This window comes from Micropterus dolomieu, linkage group LG20 (genome assembly GCF_021292245.1).
Source record: "Micropterus dolomieu isolate WLL.071019.BEF.003 ecotype Adirondacks linkage group LG20, ASM2129224v1, whole genome shotgun sequence".
Taxonomy (NCBI): Eukaryota; Metazoa; Chordata; class Actinopteri; order Centrarchiformes; family Centrarchidae; genus Micropterus; species Micropterus dolomieu.
Genome location: NC_060169.1, coordinates 31,761,729 through 31,772,032, shown reverse-complemented (window position 1 = coordinate 31,772,032; position 10,304 = coordinate 31,761,729). Strand labels below are relative to the sequence as shown.

At 38.9% G+C, this 10,304-nt stretch overlaps 1 protein-coding gene across 1 annotated transcript in view; it reads left to right on the top strand.

Annotated features, from left to right (window-relative positions):
• The first annotated feature begins 42 nt into the window (after positions 1–42).
• Positions 43–10,304, top strand: part of tdp1 (tyrosyl-DNA phosphodiesterase 1) — a 12,143-nt gene continuing 1,881 nt past the window's right edge. Inside the window, exons 1-15 of the mRNA XM_046031897.1 lie at positions 43–221; positions 899–1,498; positions 2,020–2,063; positions 2,526–2,581; positions 3,389–3,485; positions 3,657–3,691; positions 4,684–4,776; positions 4,921–5,091; positions 5,336–5,414; positions 6,488–6,664; positions 6,979–7,027; positions 7,272–7,338; positions 7,545–7,652; positions 8,480–8,582; positions 8,834–8,939. Of these exons, the coding sequence (XP_045887853.1) occupies positions 901–1,498; positions 2,020–2,063; positions 2,526–2,581; positions 3,389–3,485; positions 3,657–3,691; positions 4,684–4,776; positions 4,921–5,091; positions 5,336–5,414; positions 6,488–6,664; positions 6,979–7,027; positions 7,272–7,338; positions 7,545–7,652; positions 8,480–8,582; positions 8,834–8,939 (1,783 nt within the window). The 5' untranslated portion in view covers positions 43–221; positions 899–900. The remainder of the gene's footprint in view (positions 222–898; positions 1,499–2,019; positions 2,064–2,525; positions 2,582–3,388; positions 3,486–3,656; positions 3,692–4,683; positions 4,777–4,920; positions 5,092–5,335; positions 5,415–6,487; positions 6,665–6,978; positions 7,028–7,271; positions 7,339–7,544; positions 7,653–8,479; positions 8,583–8,833; positions 8,940–10,304) is intronic.

Below are 10,304 nucleotides of genomic sequence, written 5' to 3'. Positions count from 1 at the left end.
TAAAAAGCTCGCTGCTTGGTTAGATCCCGCCGATGTGGCGGAACTACAAGAGGAGTAGTGGAGTTCCGACCCGGACACGTATTGCTTGTGCACCTCCTGCGCTGTGGCTTGTCTCATGGAAGTGTATTGTATTAAGTTTGTTAATTGGTGGATTGTGTGGAATCACTGCATTCACAACAGCATTAACCTGTGCTGCTGCTGCTGCTGACTTATCTGACCCGGTAAAGAAAATGTCACACTCGGGCCGTTATATTATTCACACTCTTCATAATAGCATAATGTAATTTTATCATTTCCATTTATAACGTTAAACTGCAGAACTTGCATGATCCGCTTTGCTTCTATTATTTTGGTATTTTTTTTTAGTTTAATACGATAATCTTAAGTAACAACAATAACAATTTTTTGTGCTGTATATTTTCCCGCAGTTGCATAATTTTGAACCATTTCGCCTGTTGTTGTATATGTTCACACGTGTTATATTTACACCCAGTAAGTTCCCTTGTTATTGACTTTGCAACGTTGCATCACCATTCAAAATTACCTAGATGCACCTAAATACTGACCGACTGTCAGTTGGGTTATTTCAGCTGTGAACATCCATCCCTGTTAAAATGAAATCAGATTAGCTTCCTATTATAAACAGTAATTGTCACAGATCACCACTTCATAGGTCGCCCCACACAAAGCCTGTCCTGCATGTTTCATGGACACATGTTGATGTGTTTGGTATAACATTGGTAGCAGGCTGCTAAAGGTGTCAAAGTAGGTGAAATGCATCTTTTAAATGCTGTTGAACACCCAGTGTATCAGTTCAGGACTGATCAGTGGCTTCACCTCAGGCCACCTCTCATCCTGTTGCTTAGCTGATATTTGAATTCTCTGTATCGCTGGTCAGGCATGTCTCAGGACAGTCAACACGGCAAGTGGACCATATCCAGCAGTGATGACGATGATGAGGTTCTTCCTCTTTCCGGGACTACAACCTCTAAGCCCCACCGACCCGCTGTATCCAATCACAGCTCCCATTGGTCTGGGTCTCCCCCCAGCCCCAAACTCACTGTTCAGGTGAAACCAGAACCAGCTAACACCCCTGGATCCTCACTTGTTATCGGCTCTGAAGCCAGACAGTCAGCAGTAGTTAACCAGCTGAATCCAGTGAAGTATGAAACTAGTCCGTCATTGGCTGGAAAGCGGAAGAAAGAGGTGTCAGATGGCTCAGGCTGGGCTCTCTCAGATAGTGATGATGATGATGGAGATGTAAAGGGGAAGAGTCTAAGTAATTTACCAAAAAGGGCATCTCCGAGCCCAAAAACAAAGAAAGCGAAGGTGGAGAACGAGCGACCTCCAAGTCCCCACGGCCGGCTGTACTATATCGACGAGCCAGAGGACTTTTTTGAATCCAGTATGCCTTGTCTAAATGACACCTACAGGTTTTACCTCAACAAAGTCACAGGCCTGGACAAGAAGTACAACAGTGGAGCTCTGCACATCAGAGGTGAGGAGAGTTTCATTTAATGACATTTGGTGCAGACACTTTCGTTCTACCTTTTGAGGAAATAAGACAATGGAATCATATATTTGATGCAAAGGTGCAAGTTAAAACCCCCAGACCAGCAGGGAAAGTCAAAAAAGAGAATTTTGAACATCTGACATTCTTTTATGCTCCAGATTTCCTTGAAGCACTTCATTGCTCCAGTAGAGTTGTTCAGTGGCCAGCAGTAAACAGCTGGTTGTAGTGGGAAGCTCCCAAATGTTCATGGAGGCTGAATATCTTAACCATACTTGTTTTTGTCGAATGAGTGTGACTCTGCGTTGACTCTGTGGTTGCTTCAAGTCAGTCTGGTAAGACTTTGGGCACTTTTTGTTAAGTAAAATAGTTTTAATCCCAACACAATGTTTTTACTCTGTGGGGATCTCCCTGTTTAAAGTACAGCTACCACCTATTGTCACCTATTTGTCGTCTTTTATATATTAGTTTTATATAGTAATCTTTATTGTTTTTTTTCATTCATGTAGACATTCTCTCTCCATTATTTGGGACCCTTAAAGAATCTGTTCAGGTGAGCAACCATATAAACAATCTTATGTCCTGTTTTTGAGCCATGCTATCGGCATGGCTCTAGAGATGGAAATGTCTCTCTGCCAGTTGGTTGGTCAGCCTACTACTTTGGTCCAAACAGAAATATACCAATATCTATATGATGGGTTGCTTTTAGTCAAATGTCTCAACAATTATTGGATATATTACCATGAAATTTGGTGTCATCCATGTTCCCCTCAGGATGAAACACATTCATTCTGGTGATCTTTTAACTTTTTGTTGTGTAAAAAATTTAATTAGGTGTTCAGAACAAAATACAAAACTGTAAAGCAGTACTTGCATGTTCGCAAGCTGACATTAGCATTTAGAAGAAAGCACCACTGTGAAGAAGTACAGCCTCAAGGTTTGGTGCTAGCATGGCAGCAGAGTCTTGTATACATCTTTCTACCAAGTTTTAAGGTCATACTCTCTTTCTTCATAGTTTAACTACTGCTTTGATATTGCTTGGATGGTGGAGCAATACCCATCAGAGTTTAGGTAAGTTTTGCTTCTTCTTTGCTACCATCTGGGGCTGCAACTAACATTTCTTTTCATTGTCGTTTAATCTGTCAATATTGTCTTGATTAATCGGTTAGTTGTTTAGTCTATAAAGAGTCAGAAAACTGTCAAAAATGTCAATCACTGTTTCCCAAAGCCCAAGAAGATGTCCTCAAATGTCTTGTTTTTTCCACAACCCAAAGATATTATATTTTACAGTCATAGAGGATTAGTGAAACCAGAAAAGATTTACATTTAAGAAGCAGATCATTTATGTAAAAAAAAAAAAATTGCCCAAACGATTATCAAAGTAGTGGGTGATTTAATAGTTGACAACTAATCGATTATCCGAATAATTGTTGCAGCTCTACTATCACATTATCATGAACATGGGAATCTGTTTATGTCATTATTATACTGATGACACTGCCCTTAAGTGTATTATTGCTCAAGACTCAAAGTTAAAACTGGATGGCACAATAAATGTGTCTCTGATAAGTATTCAGGAGATTTTTTGCGTGGCGATGGGTTTATAAACATGGCATTTTCAAGGCTCTTACCAGTGTTTATGTCCAGTTGTATTTGTGAAATTTTAAATTTGTATCCTTAAACATTATTCATGTTTCCTTAGATTTCATTCTCGTCAGGGTAGTAAAGCATCATAAACTCTAATTAAGCCATCAAGAGATACTACAACTCCTAATGGATACTGACATTTTGTTTTTATTTAAATGAAAGTGATGATGCTGATGACAATCCGGTGAAACAGGCCAAATTTTGAACCTTGGTTCTGGGTTGTGTTTACAGGGACCGTCCAGTTCTGATCGTCCATGGAGATAAGAGGGAGGCCAAGGCCCGGCTGATCCAGCAGGCTCAGCCGTTTCCACATGTTCGATTCTGCCAGGTACAGACTCACTGCCTAAGCAAACAGTTTTTTAAAGACTTTCTCTGAAGTGCAGTTTGTCTGTTATTATGTCATACTGTCATACTGTGAAATGCCTGTTAGTAAGACTGTTCTTTATGGACTCTGGATTTCCCTTTAAATAGGACTAATGTCTGTGATCTGCCCTGACAGGCCAAGCTGGATATTGCTTTTGGAACTCACCACACGTAAGCATTTCTTTCCATATTTGGTATTATACCAATTAGTTTTTTTTTTTTTACTTACACATCAGATCAGTTTTGGATGTTGTTGCAGCTTTATGGATGCCAGTGTTGGTTGGTCCACCACTGGTCAATAATAACATATTTTTAGATTAGCATGACATTGTAGAGAGATATATATATTGTGGTTTTAAGTGAAATATCTCAACAACCATTGAATGGATTTAGATAAAATTTTGTACAGATTTATTCAATAAAAGTTTTATCTAATATTTTGGTTCATGACCATTTACCTGCAAAACTAATGTCTTTGTCATCAGCCTGAGCTGTCCTCTGTGTTTATTGCTGACGTGCTTAGCTAAGATGATGAACATGGTAAACATCGGTATGTTAGCATTGAAATTGTTAGCATGCAGACATTAGCATTAAGCACAGAGTACTGCTGTGCCTAGGTACAGTTTCAGCTGATAACATGGCTGTAGACTCTCAGTCTTGTTTCCTGAAGTTGTCCCACACTGAAACATTCTGGGTTTGACATTAGTGTGGGATAGTCAGGGGTTGTCTGTGTGACTCAGTGATCAGATTTGTAGAGCACAGTAAAGAGCTTTTTCACAGCAGACATTTTGAGTGTATTTAATAACATTAACAATGACTTAGTTCCCTTTACATCTCCAAGTAAGCTGTTCTAGTGAGCCAGCATGCACCGTACCAGCACCGACCCTAAGTGGAGTCATTAATCATAATTAGATACACCGCAGCTTTTAAGATAACTGGTCTTTTATCATCCTATATAAACTTTTTGAGTATTTTTAAACTCCCTGTATATTGAAGGAATTATTAAAAATGTATGTGTTGCTGACACACATACAGAGGTACTGCAGGGGAAAAAACATTTGCATTTAGTACTAGGGGACTTACATTGCAGATAATACAGGTCTTGGCATGTACTCTTTGTTGTTGTTATATTAAGCAGAACATTGTTGTGTATCTTTGTGCAGGAAGATGATGTTGCTGTGGTACGAGGAAGGCTTCAGAGTCATCATTCTGACCTCCAACCTCATCAGAGCAGACTGGTACCAGAAAACACAAGGGTGAGTCTGTCGGATGTGGAGTTTTTTTAACCTAGGAAACATTTTGGTGGTACACATGAATCTGTGCAGCCACATTAAAACTTGAGAAAGAAAAGACAGTAGTTTTGTATGTATTCCCCCCTCAATGTATTTTTTCCAAACCAGGATGTGGATAAGCCCCATGTTTCCACAGTTACCAAAGGGCAGCAGTGCGAGCGCAGGTGAGTCACCAACCTTCTTTAAGAGGGACCTGCTGGAATACCTGGCATCGTACCGCGCCCCAGAACTTGAGGAGTGGATCCAACGGATCAAAGAGCACGACCTTTCAGAGACCAGGTAAACGCGAGGCTCATGCAGTTACATATGTGCACAGGTTTGATGCAGATGGGAGTTAGTAATAATGACTTTCACATCCAACCAGGTAATGTAAGTCTTTAGATAAAAATATATATATATATATATATATATATATATATATGCTGCTAAATGATGGTCCTGCAACATCCTATGCAGTTGTAAGTAAATATAAAATCTGGATTACAAGTATCACTTATTATAAACTCTTAACTTCTATTATCAGGGTTTATTTGGTCGGCTCAACCCCAGGGAGATATGTTGGTTCAGACATGGAGCGCTGGGGCCACCTGAGGATGAGGAAGGTAAATATTTGTTTGTTTGTTTACTCTCCTCATCTCCCACTCACTTCTCTAACTAGTTAATAACATACTGCGACTCAAGATAGAAAACAAAGAGCAAAAGTAAATAGCAGCAAGTAGTTCCAATTTGTCTCTGTTATATATAGTTTTATTTAACATTTCTACAAGAAGAAGAAATGGTTAATGTGCTTTTTTGAATGCTATTTTGAAAATATGTATATTTCTTACTTTCATGGTCTTAGGTTCAGTTAATTTCAGTACAGTTTAAATCAACTTTTAGACGTGTGAGATTTGCTGATGAATTTGGTCATCCGTCACACAGACATCCGTCACAAACCCTCTTCATATTTGTCAAAGATGTATTATGGTTTTATGACAATGCATCGGATGAAAAAAAGTTCAAGTGCTTGTGGAAAACCAGTAACATCTGAAAAGTTTGCATACATGACCAATGTGCAACAGTGAAAATTAAAAATCGGGACATTACAACACAGTGGTAAAGAGGAAAAAATAGCTGCCGGGAAGGTATCAATCGGAAAACGTCTGGTTTACTTTGGAAAATGGTCAGCAGTAGTTTTTTATTTAATCAGTTTAATTTAGCAGGGACAGTGCACATTAATCAGCATAGATGCAAATGCGCCAGAGTTAGCCAAAAGACTATTTTTCATCTGTAGTCCCTGGACAGTTGTTACATAGTCAACCTATAAAACTTTAAAAACACAGTTGCTAAAACATGCAAACACACAGATAAAATCCTTTTAAATGCTGACTGGCTGGTAGTTTGCATCTAAGCAACACTGCTCAGATCACTGAAAAGCATTTCCAAAAAAACTTTGTTGTTAGGATTTTTGGGTTTTTGCCTGCATTTACATAGTCCATTAGGAACAAGTTTCAGGTCAGCATCACCCCAATAACCAGGTGAATTGGAAAAAGATCTAAATATTGCCAATGTAATGCAACTAAAAATAAAGAGTAATTTCTCACAAGAACATGACAGCACTTAAATTTAACAACCTCTGCATGGTCTCTAACTGGAATTTCCTCATCTTTTTCTTCCCTTCTTCTTATTTGAGTAGCTGTTGTATGACCACACAGAGCCTATTCCCGGCGAAGAAAAATGGCCTGTGATTGGCCAGTTCTCCAGCATCGGCTCTATGGGACTGGATAAGACCAAATGGTTGGCAGGGGAATTTCAGCGCACCATGACCACGCTGGGGAAATCCTCTTTTCGCCCGGACCCCCCCATGCACTTGGTAGGTCCCTCCAACTGAAACCTAATGTTGCTTGTGTGATGCAGCATTAAACTGCTTTGAGAAAGATAGAATAAAAACATACCAAAAAAATGAGGTTTTCTATGACTGCTGCTAGTACTAGTATTATGTTCTTATTTGCCTCAGCTTTCAAGTGGTAAAAACAAGAGTCATTTTGAGGGTACATTTCTACACTTCCTCAGAGTCCCTGCAGGACATTTAATTGCCAAAGTATTTTTTTGTCAAATGTAGTCATGTACTGTATGTTGAAGGTATATAAATGTAATACAAATCACTAATGGGTTGATATTTTACAGCTGTATCCATCAGTTGAAGATGTGAGAACTAGTTTAGAAGGCTACCCAGGTGAGTCAAATAATTTGTCTATATATCGTGTTGTAGAGGTCACATGCAGATAAAAAAACAACTTTTACTAAATGCCAGTACATTTTGACCACAGCATGATCATTGGCAGCTTATTAGCGTGCCTATTAATTTAATCATCCACCCCAAACATCACTCTCTTACTGATTGTTTGATTGATGTAACATTTGATTGTTTAGGGACTGCTGTGTATTTGGTTGTGATGTACATCTTCTTTGTCCTGCAGCGGGAGGCTCTCTTCCCTACAGCATCCAGACAGCGCAGAAACAACTCTGGCTCCACTCCTACTTTCAGTAAGTTCACTTCTACTAATCTAAATTCAGTCCTATGGCCTGGCACTTCTGTTTGCATTGCATTCATAATTTTTTCATTAATGGTGAGGCACCCTGGTGTACAGACTTTATTTTTAGCTTAGTAAAGACCTACACAGCCCTGTTCATAATTCCTGTAAGTGTAATTCAACTGAATAAAATACTCTTGTTTGCATATGTGCATGTAGCCGTTGGAAGGCGAATACGACAGGAAGGAGTCACGCCATGCCACACATCAAGACATACATGAGGGCCTCACCAGATTTCACTCAGCTTGCCTGGTTCCTCGTCACAAGGTGCGTGTGCCAGTTTCACATGTATTTTTTTTTTTTTTTACTTTTTTTTTTTTTAATCAGTTTATTTTAGCAGAGACAGTGCACATTAATAAGCATAGAGTTAGCCAAAATACTTTTTTCCATCTGTAGTCCCTGGACAGTTGTTACATAGTCAACCTATAAAACCTAAAAAACAATTAATTTAACAATCTTTTTAAATTAAGTCATACATTATGAATGCATGCATTAAAATGAGATAGAAGGAACACAGACATTATACTGTGTCTTCATTATGTGAAATTATTTGTTTTTATTTGCATATGTGATTTTCTGATTTACAGTGTCGTCTTATTTATTTCATATTACTTACTGCTGAAACTGGTGTGGTAACTAATTAAAGGAATAGTAACATTTAAATTTTATCCAAAAGCAGAAATTAAATTTTTTGTGTTTCACCTCAAAATAATTATCATTAACTTAATTGTTAATGATTATGATTATGGCAAATCAACAGAAAGACAACTTTTGTGATTTTATTTCCACCTCTTAAATAATTAGCAATAAACTGTATGTTAAATGTAAAACATAATTAATAATAAGCCATGCTTGTATAATGTGCGTATTGTGGTTGTATGCATTGTTTATCATAATTATATTCGCCATACACCCATATTGCCAACACTGTTCATGACAATTATTTTACGTTCTAAAAAGAGTTATTCAAACCCTACCCTACTGAAAATGAATTGAAATGATCATTGCATATTATGTATGTGCTGAAATGTTCCTTTCTTTATCCACACGGCTACTGAAACATTAAATCTGACGTGTTAATGTGTGTGTTTCAGTGCCAACCTGTCCAAAGCAGCGTGGGGTGCACTGGAGAAGAACAACACTCAGGTGATGGTTCGGTCATATGAGCTGGGAGTCCTCTACGTGCCCTCTGCCTTTGTAAGAACACATGTGGACAAACAGTAGCTCTATGCTAGTATGTCTAAATGCTAGAGAGATGTTAATCATGTAATAAACATTTGCCTTGCACAAAATGCATTTGTAATCTGATACACACATCTAAGCGTTTTCATCGTTCAAAAATGTGATCCACAGTGTATGAAAAAAAGTATTACATATGCTGAATAACAGTGCAAACTATAAAGAGCTCATGTAGAGTAATGTGTGGTGTGATGGTTGTCTCCTTCCAGAACATGAAGACCTTCCCTGTTCACAAAAATCCATTTCCTCTGGTCTCCTCCTCCTCTGGTTTCCCTGTGCCCTTTGACCTCCCTCCCACAAGCTACTCTCCTAAAGGTACAGATATGTGTGTGTGCGTGCGTGCGTGTGTGTAAATGACATCTGAAGTCTGTTGCTCTCTCACATAGCATTTGACTCACACTTATTTCCAGTTAAGAAAGTCTGTCGGTCAGTTGCTATATCGCACTCGTAAAAGCCATCAGACTCCACTGACAAAAACATTTTACCTTGCAGAACAAGGGAGTTGCTGATCTACTGCTGCCTCAGTTGGTTGGTTTGTGTTATTGTGTGTCTTTGGTGTCAAAGACACACAATAACTGTCTTTGACGAGAGCGATATAGCAACTGTTTCTGTTTTTCTGTTTAAATGTATGTTTGCCTTTATTTTGGATAGGATAGATAGGAAATGAGGGAAATAGGTCTCAGCCTTGTACATGGGGCGAGAGCTCTAGTTAGCTAACCGGCACCCTGGGACTGTTTGTGTTTAAACAAAAAGGATCTTCTGCCCATTCAAAAAGTGAAACTTGGATATTATATTCATTCATTACACACAGACTGATATATTTCAAATGTTTATTTCATTTAATTGTGATGATTAAAACTGACAACTAATGAAAATCCTAAATTCAGTATCTCCGAAAATTAGAATATTAAGACCAATACAAAAAAAAAAGGATTTTTAGAAATGTTGGCCAACTGAAAAGTATGAACATGAAAAGTATGAGCATGTACAGCACTCAATACTTAGTTGGAATCTAAGTCTGTGGCACTGCTCAGGTGTTATGAGAGCCCAGGTTGCTCTGATAGTGGCCTTCAGCTCTTCTGCATTGTTGGGTCTGGCTTAACCGCATCTTCTTCTTCACAATACCCCATAAATCTTCTATAGGGTTAAGGTCAGAAGAGTTTACTGGCCAATTAAGAACAGGGATACCATGGTCCTTAAACCAGGTACTGGTAGCTTTGGCACTGTGTGCAGGTGCCAAGTCCTGTTGGAAAATGAAATCTGCATCTCCATAAAGTTGGTCAGCAGCAGGAAGCATGAAGTGCTCTAAAACTTCCTGGTAGACAGCTGTGATGACCTTGCACCTCAGAAAACACAGTGGACCAACACCAGCAGATGACACGGTACCCCAAACCATCACTGACTGTGGAATCTTTACACTGGACTTCAAGCAACGTGGATTCTGTGCCTCTCCTCTCTTCCTCCAGACTCTGGGACCTTGATTTCCAAAGGAAATGCAAAATTTACTTTCATCAGGGAACATAACTTTGGACCACTCAGCAGCAGTCCAGTCCTTTTTGTCTTTATCCCAGGCGAGACGCTTCTGACGCTGTGTCTTGTTCAAGAGTGGCTTGACACAAGGAATGCGACAGCTGAAACCCATGTCTTGCATACGTCTGTGCGTGGTGGTTCTTGAAGCAC